The following is a 19,306-nucleotide window of genomic DNA, read 5'->3' as shown; positions in this document are numbered from 1 at the left end:
TTAGTTGAAGATGCCATAAAAAAAGCACCCACTCACAGCCAATTTAGATACACAGCTAAGGTTAGTGCCAGCACTTTTAAAGTTACTGTTTTGGGAACCATTCAGCCTTTATCCAGCCCCACACTATTCTGTAGCGTATAAAATATGGTGTATAAATCAGGTTCTATGGCCACTGTTGTAGAGCAGTAGTTACAAAAATCATTACAGTTTTGTTCACTGGTCACTGCTGTTGCCATGAAACTACTGCAGTAGCTTTGATTACTTGGAATCGTATTTGTGGACGTTTTAATGGCATCACTCTATTAATATATCATCTCACTCTAAAAATAGCTGAACAAATCTTCATTTGGTATAAATCACCAAAGTTCTCAGTGGAGCTAAGGCAGTTTTAGCTGCAGAGCACTTTGCAGGGAAAATGTTCAAATGAGAAAAATCATGTGCAAGGTATGCATTTGTCCTTTTCCCTTCCTTTCAACATAGAAATTAAACAAGACTTGCAGGCTTTCTACAGTTGCAGGTTAAGTTACAGAAGTTGACGTAAGATATACCTCAGCTTTGATGATCAGGAATTCATTTAAAGAGTAACAAGTCATTAGAATATCAGTATATGGATTCTGCTGGATGACATTTTCAATGGAGTTGCAAAATAGTGAAATGACCCCATGGTTTGTGCAACGGTTTTGGGAGTGAAGTAGATTGTGTTCAAAGAATGCTGAGTAGGGGGTTCAAACATTTCCTGAATATGATAATTTTTCCTTCCTTGCTTCTGTTTCCATCTTCCTTATCCCATAAATCCTAATGTGTTTGGGTTTTTATCTAGCATTTTCTATTTGTTCATGTCTTCACCTATACAGTTAACCTATCCTAGTTTCAAGTTTGAGGTGCTAATACAGGTGTGAAAGGATAAAAAAGCACAACTCTGATTTGTCAATTTTTGACTGCTTGATGCAGCCTCTGCTTTTGAAATTCTCCTCTACTCTCTTTGGGAGATCAATAAAGAGAATTAAAAAAAACCCAAAACAAAACTCTCAGAAAATTTACCAACACGTAGAGATCCTCCAAATGTTAAAAGTGGGCAAACAGGAATGTTAGAGAAAGTCATAGTATGAGAAAAGGCCTTCAGCAGCTTTCCACACAAGTGAAGACAGGCATTATTAAAAGGCAATGAATCTTGGTTCCCAGCATGGCATAGAAAGCCTGCCTTGAACTTTCTTGTGGAAAGCAGAGAGTTAAGATTGTTGTGTGTAACATTTCAAATCATGAAGTAATTTATACAATTCATCCAAGTTCAGTACTGGTATCTTTACGAGATGCCTAAGAACAGGTATCCTGAAGAAAGAAGAGGGCTGCCCCTGACCTCATTCATTCCTGTTGCAGAGAAAAGGAATTATTTACTTTCAGAAGACTTGATCTATGCAGTAAAGTGCTCTCACATTTGTCACTTGGATTAAGTTTCTGTAACAGGGCTATGCTCATAAGGATGTAAATTCCTGGCATTTTTCCAGTTATCAATATTGAAATTTTAGTGATCAAGCATTTACTGAATGCCATTCCTCAAATGCAGGGTCTCCACGGCATCTTGTTGCATTCATGGAATTCATTTGTTTTCATTATCCGGCTAACTGGTTCTTTTGTATTGCCAAGGTGATGAACAGATTTGACTTTTAGCTGATTACTTCACCAAAATTAAACAGAAAACAGGGCAGCCATCCAAAGCTCCTTTCAGTGTGAAAGCTAATTATAAAAATGCTTTGAGCAGCAATTTCTTTTTGGATGTTAAAGTGCTTTTATTAGATTGTTCCCTTGTCATTTTAAAATTTATTGCTAGACACTTATAAATGGGGTTGCCTGCTGAAGTAGAATTATTCTATTTTCTATATTTAAGAATGCAGACAAAAGTGTACAGAGCAGATTTTAGCCTGAATTTGATGGTATTTTACATGATTCTGAATACAAATGAAAGTAACTAGTGCTGGCTTTCAAGGAAAAAAATATGTATTTTATCTTTCTGCTAAATATAAACATATATCCACTTCTACTCACAATTCAGCAACTCACAATTAAAAAAAAAAAAAAGAAAATAAGTTAGTTAGCAAATAAAAAAACCCAAATATGTGATTTAAAAGTTGAGTACAACCCTGTATAGTTAGAAGTCTATTTTTTAGTGTAGATATAAACAAACAGTGGTGATGGAAAAATCTAACCATGTGCTTGTACCTGTCTTTCATAAGACATTACTTGTTCTGAAATAGCGTAAAACTACGCTAAAATAGTTCTGTCAAGGTCATGGAGTGGGATATGGCCAAATGAATTTTAGCCTGTAAATTTTGAGCTGAAGAATGCTGTATCTTGTTACCAGATCTTGGAAGAAATTTCTAGTGAAGTATTTTTTGAATACCTTGGAATATATTTAACTTTTTATACTGACTGTTGTTATTAGCATCCTTCAGACCCCACACAAGGTGTGATCTGGGGAGGTTTCAAGGTGGCAAAGGTGGGGGGTTTTGCCTATGATAGTCTAGCACACTTTGGCTACTAAATCATCTTGTGAGGACATATATTAATTCTTGACACCAAGTTCTATTAATATACCTAGAAGCCAAGTGAATTATGTGAATCTGCTATTTCAAGCTGTAGAATTCTGCCATAACTAGGAGGAAATATTTTTTTGTAGGTAGATTAATGTTGAAAGCTTGTCAAGAAAAAGTTAAGTGTTGAAAATTTATTCCTCCTCTTCTTGCCAGTACTCGAGCTTCTACACTAAATCCCATTTGTAATCTGAGGAAAAATAGAGATGTAATTTCTTTTGTATTTATCTATGTTATTAGGGTTCCAATGATATAGTCTATTGCCTGTTAAAAAGTGCGTCCCAATGAGTGATCTTCCACAGGTTAATTTTTACTCCCATTGATCTGAGAGCTTTTCTTGTAAAATACAGTAACTGTCAGTACTTATCAAATAATTTAATCCAAGTCCACTGCAGGGTGAGTAATTATGGTAACTCAACATTATGTATTAATAAATAACAAAAGCATGAATAAGAGATTTGCTAAACACCCTTTCTGGAGATAATGGATGGGATTTAACATGCATGTTTTGAGGAAGCTTTGAATAGAAAGAAAATGCAGACTGAACAACAGACATAAGAAATAGTCTTGGTTAGTGTAGGACACAAATGTGGGCTTGTTTTCACTTGACAGAAAAAGTATATTTCAGTGCCAAGCTTTTGTAGCTCCTCTGTATCTGTACTGTCCAAGCAACATATAAGGCTATTGGCCCCACACTTTTTCAGGACTTCAAATAAATAAATAAGTAAAGTCCAGTTTTTGAAGTAGTTACTCAGTGGAGCTTGTGAGCTTTTGTAAGCTGTCCCTATAGTTACATTAGTTTTATTCATATAAAGATTTTAATTAGTGCATTTATGGGAATTTGACATAAACACATCTGTAATTAGTTACATAAAACTTCATGTTTTGTCTCCTCTAAGCATGTCTACCTACCTGCTTGACAACGTGATGGATCATTCAGTGATATGTTAAACAAGGGGTGAATCACAGTCCTGTTAATTTGAAAATTTACAGATTATGTCATTGTCTACAGAGAAAGTTGTTTTTCTGGGTGTGGTTGTTAACAGATGATATGTTCCTGCAAATTAAACTATGACTTTGGTTATACTCTACTGTTCTCTTTCACTGTTTCAGTGGGTCTCCTATAATCCAGAACAAGGTGTGCATATGTGATGTACATGCCTACAATGTGTAACGAATGAGTTTAGAGCACTTCAGACACTCTAAAAGCATAAACCTATGTAGTTTTTACTTATTTTTCAGTTTCTCTTCCAAGTGACCAAGGGATATATGGACGTAGCTTTAATGTGAGAGCTGTGCAAGCTCATCAAGTGCAGTTTGGCCAGGGTCTCTCCCAAACGGTATTTTTTTGATCCTGCATTGGCTTTGTGGGAGGTTCAGAAAAAAAATGGAAAAAAAAAAAAAGACTCTTTGAAGAACTTGTCGCACACTCAGGCTTGAGTTTTGCAGTGGGACACTGACTCAGACAAGAACTTAAATGAGGCTGTGGCATATTGGCAATCAGCGTTTGCTTATCAGAGCATATTTATGGATTCATGTTTAACTTGAGATGTTTGTCAGGAAATGCTTGTTTGTTTGACCTAAATAAATTCAGAAGAAACATTAAGGGGGGAAGGAAATGCAAGGCTTACTGCTGGTCAACAAACTTCTATGCTGAGCTCATTTGTATATGCTAAACTGAAACTTCTCATGTCATAAATGCCATCAAGTTCAAGTCATCTTTGAAAATAAACTGAGTAGTTTAGCCACAACCAAGAAAAAATAATTGTGAACCCATCTTTAGTTGCAAAAGTATTTCCTGGGGTATTTCCAACCTATACCTATTGTTATTCCTTAGGTTGATGGAATACTGTGCCTGGCTGACATTCTTACTGATAACAGCCATTCTGAAGCTACTCATGCTGAAGCAGCAGCAGTAATTGCACAGATCACCTCTCCACATCTCACATTCACACAGCATCTCAGCAGCTTCCTGGAAAATATGGAAGAAATTGTAACAGCACTTGTCAGTAAGTTCTTTATGGGCCTTCTGAGCCTTTTTAGTCAAAATAACACATTGGGATAGGACTTTTTAGAAATGTTTCCTAAATTATGTTTTCCCTTTTTTCCTTAACAGATAAAATAACTTAAGTCATTTTAAATTCTGAATCAGAGCATTCTGCAATTATATAGGTTTTTTTACTCCAGTCCGTATTTGAATAGAATTAATGCATATTTATCAAAATAATACTGTGCAAAATTCTACCATAAGAGCCACATAAGAAATTCAGCAAAGTTGCTAAACTTTATGCTTGTTGTATTTTCTAAACTTGCTAGAACTCAAGCTCACCGCTGCATCTACATTTGTATGATACTTCAGAGGAAAACTACAGTATAGTATAATCTACGGGCATTGTTATGGGAAAATAGCAGATCTATCTTGTCTAGGCCTCTGATCCATGGTAAAATCAGGCAAAGGTAATGGCAAGCGTTTCCTTAACCTGGGTCAGTGAGGATACTTTAGAATGACAAGATGATATTTCTCATGACTTTGTAAAGCAAGGACTCTTATTTCTGTCATAGGGCTGCATCCCTCTCAAATTTCAGAATCTTTCAGTCAAGTGTTGTCTTCCTCTCTCTGATCTGGAAATTCGGTTTCCCAGAGATTTATGTCAGAAAGTACAGTTTGGGACATTGAGTTTGAGTTCTCATATATAATAGATCAATACATCTGAATATTTCTCTACTGAGCCCAACGGTTACAGTTAAACTACAGGATTTCAATTTTCATGCATAGTGGTTTTGTTTTGGGATTGGTTTTTTGTTTGGTTGGTTTGTTTGTTTTTTCTTTTTTTTTTGGTTTTGTGGGGTCTTTTGTTTGGTTGTTTTGGTTTGGTTGTTTTGGTTTTGATTTTGTTTGGTTTTTTTTTCTTTAATAGAACAAGAAAAGAATATGGTAGTGCCAGTGATGGCTGGGAATTATCTGACAGTTGTTTAGATATTATTCAATGTGCCCATGCAGAGCTAGTACTGAAATCAAGGAAGTAATTTATTCTTGATGACCAGACTGTACAGCAGCAAATGTTGAAGGCTCGGCCCTGAGCTTGCCCTGAATCCAGTGGGTGGAATTAACTTGTGCTGAGCTTGGTTCTGCTGTAGCTGGACTGCTAGGGGCATCCAACCTGACTTACTTCTGAGGAATTTCCAGGTTATTACTGTGTACCATGGTCAAGGGACAATCTGAACAGCCTATCCAGAAGATACTAGCGGGTGGAACATTTCCCCAGCTGTCACTGTTTAAGTTCCATGAGAACATTAGCATTATATACTCTGCCCAAGAAATATAAGCATTAAGAATAGAACATGTATAACTTTGGAAGAGCTGTTTCAGTAACCACGTGCCACTTTCCCTGTGATATTTATAACTCAGTAATTGAATTACTGCAACATGTCTAATTTTTAGACCATGCTGAAATTCAATTATTGGGTAATTCAGATCTCAGTTAAATTACATGTGTGCAAGGAATTGAAAGTTATCGGTGTCTTCAGCACTTCTATTAAATCAGGAAAATGTTCAAAACGATCTGTAGAGAAATAGGTTTAGAGGTAGGCAACATATATACCTATCTTGTTCTAAAGAATAGGATATATAGCAGAATTATTCTCTTAGGGATCAGTTTCTGTTAGCCTTCTGCATCCTGTATTTCATATTATTTATTTATAGCAAGCTTTATGTTGAACAGCATTCAGTGGAATATTCCCTGTAGAATGCTATACCAGGTAGACTGAATGTAAGAAACACTTGGTTTCTAGGTTCATGTTTACCATTTTTCCCTGGTTTTGTGGTTCAAATGAAAGTACATAATGTTAATATATTTTAAAGTACCCTAGAGTGTGACATATGCCCAGGTGGCCAAGAAGGCTAATAGCATCCTGGCTTGTATCAGAAACTGCAGCCAACAGAAGTAGGGAAGTGATCATTCCCCTGTACTCGGCACTAGTGAGGCTGCACCTCAAATACTGTATTTGGTTTTGAGCTCCTCACTAAAAAAAGAGACATTGAGTGCTGAAGCATGTCCAAAGAACAACATCGAAGCTGGTGAGGGCTCTACAGAAAAGTTCTATAAGGAGCAGCTTAGGGAACTGGGATTGTTTAGTCTGGAGAAGAGGAGGCTGAGGGAAGACCTTATCACTCTCTGCAACTACCTGAAAGGAGTTTGTAGTGAGATGGGTGTCAGTCTCTTCTCCCAGGTAATAAATAATAGAACAAGAAGAAATTGCCTCAAGTTGTACCAGGGGGGGTTTAGGATGGATATTAGGAAAAAACCCATCACCAAAAGGGTTGTCAAGCACTGGGGAAGGGTGCCCAGGGAAGTGGTTGAGTCACTATCCCTGGAGGTATTTAAAAGACCTCCTCTAGATGTGGTACTTAGGGACATGGTTTAGTGGTGGACTTGGCAGTGTTAGATTAACAACTGTACTTGATGATCTTAAAGGTCTTTTCCAACCTAAACTATTCTATCATACCATATAATGGACAAAATAAAGATGTTCTTTTTATTTTTTTTTTTTTACCTTGATTACTAGGAACTTGGTCTTAGATACTAAGATTACTCATACAAGTTTGCAGATGCTTAAATATTGCTTTGAAACACCTAACCATGCTTTTTCCAATGAAGGAATGACTTTTATTCATCTTTGCATTCGTAGAATTGTGCCAAGAAGCCTCATCTGGTGAAGTTTTCCTGCTGGCTTCAGCAGCTCTTGCCAATATTACTTTCTTTGATACCATGGCTTGTGAAATATTGCTCCAGTTAAATGCAATGAAGATTCTTCTTGCAGCATGTTCAGACAAACACATCGTGGATACCCCATATTCCCGAGATCAGGTGAGCAGTTCCTCAGCAAGATGCTGTCTGAGCATATTTGTGTAAAGTCAACAAGTTTTAGCTCTGTTTTGACATAGTCAAACCTAAGTTGCTTTCATGAATCTATTATTGGTTCTTTTCAATATATTGCTCTTCTGTTATCTGCTTCTGTCCCTTTTTGTTATGAGAATGATGATATATGACAGCTTTTAATATGATTCTTTTAAATAAAGATCTATATTTCTAAGATACTAGAATATTTTTCTATCATGTAGGTGGCCAAATAGTGACACAGAGGCCCAAAGAGGCTATGGAATCTCTGCCTATAGAGGTATTCAAAACTTGACAGAACTTTGAGGAAAATAAGATAAACATGGAGACTGGAGCCTAAACATACAATTGTCAGTTCAAAGATGAATTAGCTCCAAAAGCTGAATTAAGAATCTGATCCTCAGCCCATTGACCTCAGTGGGCTTTGGATCAAGTCTTCACTGCACAGTAAATTGTTTGCAAGTTTTACTGGCAAATACTGCTGATTTACTTTTGCATTTGGTCGATGAGAAAATGAACATGAGCCAGCAGTGTGTGCTTGCAGCCCAGAAAGCCAACCATACTCAGGGCTCCATCAAAAGGAGTGTGACCAGCAGGCCGAAGGCGGTGATCCTGCCCCTCTGCTCTGCTCTCGTGAGACCTCACTTGGAGTATTGTGTGCAGTTCTGGTGTCCTCAACATAAAAAGGACATGGATCTGTTGGAACAAATCCAGAGGAGGGCCACGAGGATGATCAGGGGACTGGAGCACCTCCTGTATGAAGATAGGCTGAGAAAGTTGGGGCTGTTCAGCCTGGAGAAGAGAAGGCTGCATGGAGACCTCATAGCAGCCTTCCAGTATCTGAAGGGGGCCTATAGGGATGCTGGGGATGGACTCTTCATTAGGGACTGTAGTGACAGGACAAGGGGTAACGGGTTAAAACTTAAACAGGGGAAGTTTAGATTGGATATAAGGAAGAAATTCTTTCCTGTTAGGGTGGTGAGGTACTGGAATAGATTGCCCAAGGAGGTTGTGTATGCTCCATCCCTGGCAGTGTTCAAGGCCAGGTTGGACAAGGCCTTGGGTGATATGGTTTAGAGCGAGGTGTCTCTGCCCATGGCAGGGGGGTTGGAACTTGATGATCTTAAGGTCCTTTCCAACCCTAACTATTCCATGATTCTGTGATTTCCCTTTCTTTTTCACCATTTTATTTTCATAGACACATGTGTGCTAATGCATAGATGAAGTCAGAGGGAATTCTTTTTTTCATCTCAGGTACTGCCATGCAAGTGGGTGCTGCAGAGGCACTACTTATTTGATATCTCAGTGATTAGTTTAGCTTCAACAGTGTAACAGGTATGAGGCTTGAGTGTTTTCAGTAGTTATTACTAAAGGATGGACGTTGATAGTCTGCTCACTGAACCTGTTTTTGTTTATGAGACTTTGTGGATGTAACTAAAATTCCATAATTCAGGCCTCACAAGCCCATACTCTTCCCACTTCTGAAATAGCCAGAAGATGATTTATGGTAGACCTGGGATCTTCACTGCCACAGAAACCTCTGTGTGTACTCCAACAGGAGCCAAGCCATGGACATCAAGGCACACGGGACCTTAAAAACTGATTATTGGTGTTCTGGAGGGCTTACTAGGGCTGCTTTAGTCTATATTAATAGCACTCAGTAGTTTTCCAGCTCAGGAGCGTTTATGAAAATATGGAGTTAAGCCACAATGACTACATTGCTCTTTAGGCAAAGTCAAGGACATCAGCTTTAGTGTTTGACATGGCTGTATAGCATTATTATGTATTTACAGTTCTTCATGTTCTTTTCCTTATTGCTCCTGTATGCTCTCATAGTTTTGATTTCATTATTCATTTATGCCCTCATCTTAATTCTGCTGTCAGCTGTGAGTTCGTGGTTTTCTCTGTGGGTAGCATAGCAAGCTCCTTCTTTATATGAGGAAGGCAAACATTTAAGGAAATATGTATGACTTCATTAGGTAATAGACTAGTTCCAGGCCTTTTGCAGCTTGCAGGACATTTCATTAGCTAGAGAAACAGAGAACTGAATGGCTTCATTTGAATTGAGAAGAATTGAGAAGGTTTCATCCCCAGTAACCACTTACATCCTTCTTGGAATGACAAACTAGATCAGAAATGTGTAATGTTTTCTGCGGTGTGCTACAGTAACTTTCTGAGCTGACTGTTATTTCTGCAGCAGTGGAGGCTATAAAATCTTATTTGGTGTTCTGTTACTGGGCACCAGATGTTCAGGTGGAATCTAAGTGCTGCTCATCTTATCTTTAAGAGCCGTCAGTGTTGTTAGTCAGGCAGTTTTGGTAATACAACAGCCTTAAGAGAAGCCTTCCTTTGAGTTCCTGAGCAAGTGTGCATTTCAGTAGATTGCTTATATTTCAAAAGCATAGTTGTTACATGGTGAGAGGGGGCATTACTTGCCAATGATGACAGTTTTATGGAATATATTGCTTTTTAATTTGCTCTGTGCTTAGTTGTTGCAATGAAGAAAACACTCCGCTAGAGAGAAAAGCAACACTATAATGCTATATTTTATTAAGGGTATTGTAAACTGCCATTTTAGCTTTTTATATATATACTTTAATTCCCTTTAGGTACATAACAGAGTTACTAACTTTTTCTGTTATATATATATTGTCATGTCCCAGCCAGTAGACAGACATTTGCCTAAGGACATAGATTAAGTTAACTAGCTTTTGCAATTTTTTTGATTCAAGGTTTAATTTTGGAATATACAATCACTGTAGAATATATTTTTACGGACTAATGTCCATCCTGAATGATCAAGTCTTCCTGGGCAGTAAACCAGTTTAATTGAGATGAAACTATACTAAATAGTGAAAAAATGAAAGAAGATTCATAGCAAATCTCATAAAATACAGTCTAATTATTACTAAATATTATAAAAGAACCTCTAAATCTTCAATGCCCTGGTTTTCATACAGAGCTTTAATTTAAGTAGCACAAATATCTTATAAAAAACTACTCAGTATTTCTGAATACATTACTGCTTTAGCATTTCTGCTGATATAAGAAAATTAGCTGAAGCATGCTCACTGAAAATGAGTGAAAGATGGCTGAAATGCAAGAAAGAAACAGTGAATTTTGTTTTCCTTTGTGCTATTTTTATCTCATCTTAAAGTCACAGTATGTTCTTCTCCACAGTCTTTGTAAGGACAGGTAGCACTGACTAGTTTTCTCCCTCCATGATGGTATAAATAAATAACATTCTGCCCATGAGCTGGATGCCTGGAGAAAGTCTTTTCCTGCTCAAGCAGGAAATGTTCTGCCTTTTGACTTTTGAAAAGTTTTTGTATGCAAATGGTAACAAACTTTTCCTTCCTTCACTATCTGAAAACCAACCTTCTTCCTCTTTTGTTTCTGCAGCAGTGTCAGATTAGGTCAGGTAAGAAAACTAGAACTGAGTGCTCTGCTTAGTTATAAACAGGATAGTAATTTTTCCTTTTATAGAAGCATGTATTCCTTCTGTAGCAAACAGTATTACATTGAGATTGCTTAGTTTTATGTTCAAATACTTTATGTAAGTGTTATCAGATAAAGTGATTATTTCCAAACAACATGGCCTCTAGTTTGGGGTCAAAATGGATATGAATGTGCCATGTTCTTTTTAGTTGCTGCAGATATTTATTTCCTGTATATGAGATTGGGGTTTTTCTACTTAAAAGGAGCATCAAAGTATCCTTTCAGAAGAGTTCATGCTCAGATTCAGTAGTGTAACATATACAGTCAGGTGTCTTAACAGAGTTTAAGCACTGTCAGAACAAGGGTTTAGCCAAAACCCTTATCATTCAGGGCCTTCTTGACTTTAAACATCATCTTATACTCTACATAGAAAAATATGAAATATGTATGGTTTTCACAGTATGTTTATGTATAATAATATATTCCTCTCTGCATTCCCACTTGTCTCTTCAGTGCTGCTAGTATTCTCACCTCACCTGTGAAGTTGTGGAGGTATAGCCTAACAGCTTCTGATCTGTTATTCAGGCAGACAAAGAATTAATGTGTAGTGAACACATCCATTTCTAGGTCTAAAATCAGTAAATGATGTTCCAAAAAAAGTTTGAGGTGGAGAAAAACTTCTAAATCAGAAGGAGAAAATGGAAATTTTTCCTGCTTTAGTTTTTGGGAAATGCTGCGGGCTCTGAAGCTGAGAGTTTCTGTCTCATTTAAGATTTGAAACCCTTAATGCTATTATTCCTCAAGTTTCCACATCTTTTTCTCTGCTGTTCCATTTTTTCAGGGCATTTGCTTTTTCCCCCCTTTTTTGTCTTACATGGGAGATTGTAGGGTCAAAAGGAAAGCAGAGACAGATGTTACTTTACCATAAAGAAGTGTTGATATTTAAATATTGCCTAATACCCAGTGAAAGACTTTGAGAGCAATGTTTTTAATGAGAAGAATATTAACAGGTCTTTTAGGAGTACATGCAGTACTGCTTCTCAATCTGAGTTTCTTGAGTACTGGGGAATTTATTACTCCTTGCCAACTGCTTTTTGTCTTTGCTTGATGTCATGAAGACTGTAGAATTTCTGGCTGCATTTTGTTAAATTGCTGTCCAAATTTTCCCATACGTACGGAAGCCAGTATGGGTAAAAAGAACAGGAATCTTGAAGCAGAGTTTGAGCAGTGCAGGTCATGTTAGCTGCCTGTCTTCCTTACATCTGACGAGAAGTATTAGACTAAGTCATTGTAGGTCAGGGGAAAGGCAGCTGATGAAAAGTCTTCATTTGTGCTTTTGAAACCTCTCTTCTTGGAATAAAAGTAGTGTGGAATGAGGAACTCCATCTCTCAGTTGGATCAGAAGAGGGATATCCCTTCCACTGCTGAGTCATCATCAGATGGTCTTTCTCAGAGAAGAAATGCTTGTGACACCCTGGAGCTCCATCACTTACAGCATTTTACATGAGCAGCCAGTGTCAGTGTCAGGAGCAAAGTTAGGTTGTCTGCCCCTGAAAGGTCTCACTTCATCAGACTTAAGTTTCCTGTCTAGTTCTTGAAAATTATTTTCAAGATCAGCAGCAAGTAATATCTGATAGTCTCAAATGGTTCAAATGCATGCTCACACATCCTTTCTGCAGTTCAGCACAGTTTGTAGACTTACATACTGCAGATAAAAATGCAACACAAAGCCTTTACATAAGGACAACTAGGTCATAAAAGGATCTGCTCAGTTTTCTTCCACAGGTCTCTATTAATATTCAGCTCTGATGTTAGTATAATGATGGCTAAATGTGTGGTTAGAATTGTCTTCCGTCTCAGTGTGAACTGTGGTTGGAAAACTACACACTTAAAATTATTCGATCCTTTCCAGTATTGACTAGATCACACTGAGAAAATATGTTTTCAACTGATAGAGATGTGATAAATAACAGAAGTTACTAAAAAAGTTTAAGAACTTAAAAAAGAAACAAGACTGCCAGTAACAGATGCAGAAAAGGAAAATTAGGCCAAAAGTCACGTGACTGTATCTGAACTTTAACCAGGCCATTATATAATCTATATTCTAATTAATTTTCTGTGTGAGACTGTAATCACTTCCTTGATGTCCCTTCTTTCTTTTTAACTGGTTATCTCAGTCTTTGCGTATACATTTGAACAATATAAAACTACAAGTAACAGTATTGACTAGAATTATGTGGTCAGTGTTATAGATCATTACATCTCAGGTGTCCAAAACTGACTTTCTCTCTTCAATACTACATTTTTTTTCAGACAAAATGCCTTTTTTGTTACAATTCTGCCTTTTGCATTTAGATTTGATGCAGGGTAAGACATTGTGCTCCAACTAGTGAAGCAAAAGATTCTGTTGGAAGAGTAAAATCTCACCTGAGTTGAAGAAATCTGCTGTTCTTTCTTAGCTTAGTGTGGTGAGGTTTTAATTCCTGGGATCATTCCTAATATTGCTGCTGCTCTGATTTTGAAGAAGCTGTTTAACTTCTCTGTATTTTTGTTCAATCATCTGTAAAGTTGGGCAGACATTGCACTTACTCAGTGTAAAGTCTCACTGAGGGGAAACATCCTTTGTCAGCACAATTGCAGTTGTATTCTGCCCTTGCCTGCCAGGTTCACAGTATAACAAGGCTGGTGCTGGGCTGTTTACTGCAGAAACTATAAACAAAAGAGTTCGTTGCAGGCTGTACCAATCATGAAGCTGTAAGTCAGAGATGACTATGTATTCATTTTGCTGCATTTTTCATCTTTTTGTCTTCAGTCCTTTAGGATATGAGAGAGCAGATTTCAAACAACTTCAGTTTTGCCACTGATCTTTTTATCCAAAACTAGGAAGAATCACTTCCTAGGTGAAGGCTGTGATTTCAATCTTGGTTCTGAGAAAGTGAGCTTGTGAACAGTGTTTCTACAGATTAGAGTTTCTTGTTTATTTATCCTCCACAAGTAGAAAACTGTTATCACTGGAAGTTACTAGTTCTTTGCACTTTCTGCCTCCTCTAAAATGGTAGTAATTAAGTTTCCTCCCACTTACTCAAACCCTGTTTCCAATTAAACTTGTTTCCTATGACTGTGCATTGGTTTACGCCAAATTGTGCTTAGCTGTAGGGAGACCAGACATCTTAGGTGTCTTTGGTTGATTGAGTCAGTTTCAAAATCTAAGAAGCTTTCTAATACTCTGAAGGAAGTCTGACAGATAATTATTCTCCCCCTGCCCCACTTTACATCTGAAAGACGGAAAACTGTCCTTGGAAGTGAGGGATGCAGGATTCATTTCCTATATGCTTCTTTGAAACAAAATATGAGGGAATCTGTTCTTTCTGCCTATTTCTTAGCCAGATTAGCAATCTGAATTACAGTAAATAAAAATGTAGTAAAGACATCCACTCCAAAGATTCCTTTAGTTGTAGTCTCCACTTCTCAGCCTCAGCATCCCCTGTCAGTCCCAGAATAGACCTAGACTTAACAAGCTGATTCTGTCTCTGTTACTATTATTTGATGGAGATGTTTGCATCTTTCAATCAGGTGACAGAAACACCTGCTGATCTGGGTGTACTTACTTCTCTTTCAGGCATAAAACCTTTTCCTAACCACAAAAAAAAAAGGCTACTAGAAGCAGTGTGAATTGTTTTCTATTTTAAGCAATATAATATCCTAGAGAAGTTTTCTAAAGATTTCTTAACAAAGTTTTTTCTCCCAATAAATAGCGTCCTAAAAGATTTTTCTACATAGGCTTGATGTAATGCCTGTTTTTGACCCCACTCTATGTACTCCTTTGCTGTTTCTGTGTGGGTAGATCTTGAATTGCGAAGTTCAGATGTTTTGAAATTACATTCAGAAACAAAAGCTCCATCTTTCTTCTGATTAGTGGTCAGATGCCTTTTTGGGGCATTCGCAAGATGGAACTTTACAGACACACTCTGATTTATCCTTATGTCATTTATTTGAATGAATTACAAAATACTTTTAGAATATTTAGAAAAAGAATTTTACTTAGCAATGAATCAGCATTAAAGGAGTAATTAACTAAGAGAATTAGCAGTTCTATATTGATCTACTTTGCCACTCAAATTACTTGTTAAGTCTCATTTTGAGTTTATGTATGTCCTTCTATTTATGTTGTAACTGTCAATAAAAGCCTACTGAACAGTATGCCTGTATTATCAATAAAGATATATTAGCATCAAATCTTTCAGCTTTGTAGACACCTCTCTGTCCTCCAAGAGCCCCCTTAACAGGCTAAAATGTGTGCTTTCATCTTCCAAATCCTATTGCATCCTTCTTCCTGAGTAGCTGGTTTCACAATAATGAGAAACACTTTTACACAGTCTTCAATCTCCCATTAAGGGAAAGTTACCAAAGAAGCCTTCTGTTTCCTATGTGCTCTTTCTTTGTTAAATAAAGCTTTTGAGATTTACAGTCTCAGTGTATGTATCTTAGTTTATAACAAAGCATTTTCATTCAGTTTTAATTTTTGCAACAAAGGTTCAGTACCTTGTGACTGGTTAGTGAGCATTAGTCACAAGTAGTTGTTCAGAAGGAAAAGCCTTCCTATAGTGTTAGCGATCACTTTCTTTTTAATTTTTTTTTTTTTTTTAGCAAGAGTTGACTGTTGTTCTAGGGATTTTGAACAAAACTGTTCTAAGGGTTCTTAATTAACCATGGTTTCTTGAATTTCAATCACACTTGACAACTGAAATTCCTATGGTTCAGTGCAAAGCAGACTTACAGAACTGAAAAGGAAGGTTCATCATTGGCAAATTCGTATGTTTCAAAGGCTGGGTGAGTGAAAGGAAACTATGTGGAACTAAAATCACTTTCCAAGTTATAAAAGTAGATTTTGTTTCCTGGAGTAACCAACAAGATTAATGCTGACAATTTTATAATGGATGATAACATCACTACAAGGAGGTACCTGTTTGCTTATATTGCCCATAGAAATAGAAAATTTTTAGTTAGGTTTTAGATTAATTTCCAGGGTATCTGTGAGAATAGCAACATGAATTTGTACTGACATTTGAAAAGTATGAAATAGCTCTATTATTTTTAGGTTTATTAAATTGGGAATTTTTCTATGGATCTGAAGGGGGACCCTTTCCCCTCAAATATATCTGCATACTTTGTGTACCAACAGATGATTTAAGGCTGAACTTTTAAAGCTTATTTATTTTGGGTATGGTTTTTACATTCTGAAAGCTAACTACTTTGTCTCTTGGTCTTGTGAAAAATCTTAGTAGTCCCAGTGGAACTGTCTGAATGTTATTATTTTGATGTTAGTGCCTTTTCAAAAGGTGCCAAACCATAAACTGCTCAGAGTTCTTTTCCTGGCATTTCATGTTTTACTGTGACTCACTACTACGTGGTTTAGGTAAATAGTGCATAGCACATATTGTTAACAGGTAGGTGGTGAACACAGGGATAAACGCCAGAAGGCTATTCCTGTGGTTGTTTTGAATAATTCGGTTGTCATCTGGTGTCAAAATGTATATAGTTCATTATTTGTTGATCAGGTCTATTTTTCTATGCTGTACATTACTACGGTGGTTTTAGGGCTGCCAGTTCTCACAGAAAACCAGGTACCAGGTTTATCAGAGTCCTGACATAAACACCTGCAATTTTTGATGGATCTGGAGAACAGAGACTAGAGTGTGCACTGGCCTGGATTAGTCTATTGAAGAGCTCTAGTAGAATACAGATATTAGAGATCCGTGGATCAAGATCTAGCTCCAGAACAGATCTGTTCAGCAGACATCCATGCACTGAGTCAGGGAACTATGCTGAATGGGAACAGCCCTTGCAGCACCTGAGACACAGTTTCTAAGGCAGTCCGCTAAAAATACTTAGGTTTGACAATAGAATGTAATGTAGTTGTTTCATTAAAAAATTCTACATATGATGAAGCAAATTCTTTTATTTTTTGACACTTTTTTTTCCTCTGGAAAATCCCTGAAAGTCTTTGCTTTATAGCACATCTGCAGATGCCATGTATCAAGATATCACTAGTGTACTGGAACTTGTAGGTGGCTACAGCACAGACTTTCTGCATGGTATGATAGCGCTGGCAGATGATCAGAGCTCATGTGTCCTGTCTTCACGATCTGTTCTTTTTTATTGAGCTGACTACAAGTTCATTGCATGGTTTAGGAATTCAGAAAACCTGAAAGAATCTTAAATTGTCTCAGGTGCCAGTCCTTCACAATCTTGGAGTGTAATTTTTACAGGCAATGTTGAACAATTGAAGCATTAAAGCAATTGATACTAAAAACTGCAGTTGAATGGGAGAGATTCCATGTTAAATATTTTCAAGTCTCTCAATGGTTTCAAAATCATTAAAGTTTTAAAAGAGGCTTTGGAATATCTTTTTCCCAATAATTTTCACCTATTTTTCTGGTGGAAATGAGGCTTAGGCAGTCACTTTCATTTGTATCTGTGGGCTCCATGTCTCATAATAACATCTGAACTGGTTTGCAGATTCAACAGGACTACACTTATTTTTGAGAGACTACTTAATGTTTTATGAAATTTGAAACCAAACAATGGGAAAAGAGAGATAAAAACTGCATCATGAGCCTAGGTATGATTAGACAAAAAAAAAAAAAATCTATTGTGGGAAAGAAGCCACTGGAAAAGTTCTGTTTATGGTTTTTGATCAACCCTAAATCCAAGAGAAATAAGACTTCATTAATATCAGTGCTCACAAAAGTGTTACTTTTCAAAGCAAATTGAATCTACATTTAAGTTTGTGTTTTCCTCTAGAGAGTTCATCCGTAGTATTAAACTTCCCTGAACTTTGGTCTGTATTGCAGAAGAAATTTTCATGGAAGCTGTATCTATACTGAATTTTAAAATAGGCAAGTATAGGGGAAATAAAGCATTTAAAGCCAACTCATATTCAGCTTGCCTGTTACATGTTTAGGTTGTGCTATTTCATGTTAGTTTGTTTAAATCACAGGAAAATGTGACTTTTTTGAGGAAAGAAAAATGTATCTATATTGCGTGAGCTATCTATGCTTTAACTGCCTTGCAAGTCCTATTAAGATTTCTAAAAGATAATATGGGTGGAACTTGATCATTATTGATGGTAAAGGTCTTCTAGAAACCCCTCTGGAGAAAGTTGCATATAAAGCCATTAGGCTAGTCCATAAATACACTGGAAAATATAGGGGCCACATAATCAACGCAAAGGAAGTACAGATATAACTTCAAATATTTTTGGTGTCAAAAGATGCACACAAAATATTTTTATGTATGAAAATACTTATTAGACAAAATAACTTGAAGCAGTGGAATAATTGGCATGTATTCAAATTGTGGTTAATTGAATTCTTCATCTGTGGCTTAGAGAGCCACATGGGGTACAGATTCTGCATAGAGGAAGCAATTTTCATTAACAGGATATAATTTAGAATGAGAAAACATATACACTCTGCCTGAAACACAGATAATAATTAATATGGAATAAATACATAGACATGTACTGAGTTACCATATTTCTACCTGTCACTCTGTAGATTTTCAGCAACTCATTTGCATCCTAAGTAAGTATATTTATTCAGAGAGATGACACTGTAACACTGCCTTCCAAAGTGGAAGACCTTTATGTCACAGCAATGAAAATGAGTCATCCTCGTTATTAAAATGGCAAAGTGAGATCAGAATGGTGGTTTGATCTCATGCCTACTTACGTCTGAGAAGTCTGCTTGTTTTCGAACTGACACTGTACTGTTAAAAACCTGATAACCAGTCTCAAATTGATCATTGAGGCTGGTCAGTTTTTCTCAACTAGAGTAGAGAAATTAAAACCTCCAAAGAAACAATATTATTTCTATTTTGTTTTCTCATGCTCTGTAACGTTTATCATTTGGTCCCTCACCTATGCTGTTAATACTGAGAAGTGTTTGCATGCAGAAAGCAAGTTATTTGGAGGATAAAGTTTAAAAGACTATCTTGCAGGATGTATGAGAGAAATTATATGATATCAGTGAAGGAAATGGGTGGTTGAAAGCCAACAGCTCCACATGATCCTATCTCTGTCAACAGCTCGCTGCATGACTGTAAGCAGGTTGAGTTACACCTAGTCTTGAAAACAGTGCAATTTTAGATAAGAAATTCTGTAAATAAGGATCTCAAAATGTGCTTTGGCCTTAGCTCAGGAAAATTATAAACAGATTTTAAAATCCATCTCATTTTGGGACAATACTTTGACATACACACAACTTAAGGCTTCAATAAAATGGAAAAGTATTCCTTAAATTCTCCCTTTAATCAAGGCTTAAAACTCCAAATTAGTTGTGAGGGTATCTCAGCATTTCAGCTGAACCCTGAAGCAGAAAC

The 19,306-nt window shown here is 36.8% G+C and overlaps 1 protein-coding gene across 1 annotated transcript in view; it reads left to right on the top strand.

Annotated features, from left to right (window-relative positions):
* The window catches only part of INSC (INSC spindle orientation adaptor protein), a 92,330-nt gene that overhangs the window by 65,578 nt on the left and 7,446 nt on the right, over positions 1-19,306 (top strand). Inside the window, exons 7-8 of the mRNA XM_061380156.1 lie at positions 4,426-4,597; positions 7,278-7,456. Coding sequence (XP_061236140.1) covers positions 4,426-4,597; positions 7,278-7,456 — 351 coding nt within the window. The remainder of the gene's footprint in view (positions 1-4,425; positions 4,598-7,277; positions 7,457-19,306) is intronic.

Source organism: Neopsephotus bourkii, unplaced genomic scaffold (assembly GCF_033783945.1).
Source record: "Neopsephotus bourkii isolate Nb327-2 ecotype Australia unplaced genomic scaffold, CSIRO-AGI_Nbou_v1 NB_1792, whole genome shotgun sequence".
Taxonomy (NCBI): Eukaryota; Metazoa; Chordata; class Aves; order Psittaciformes; family Psittacidae; genus Neopsephotus; species Neopsephotus bourkii.
The sequence above is the reverse complement of the archived record's forward strand: the minus strand, read 5'-3'. Positions and strand labels throughout refer to the sequence as shown.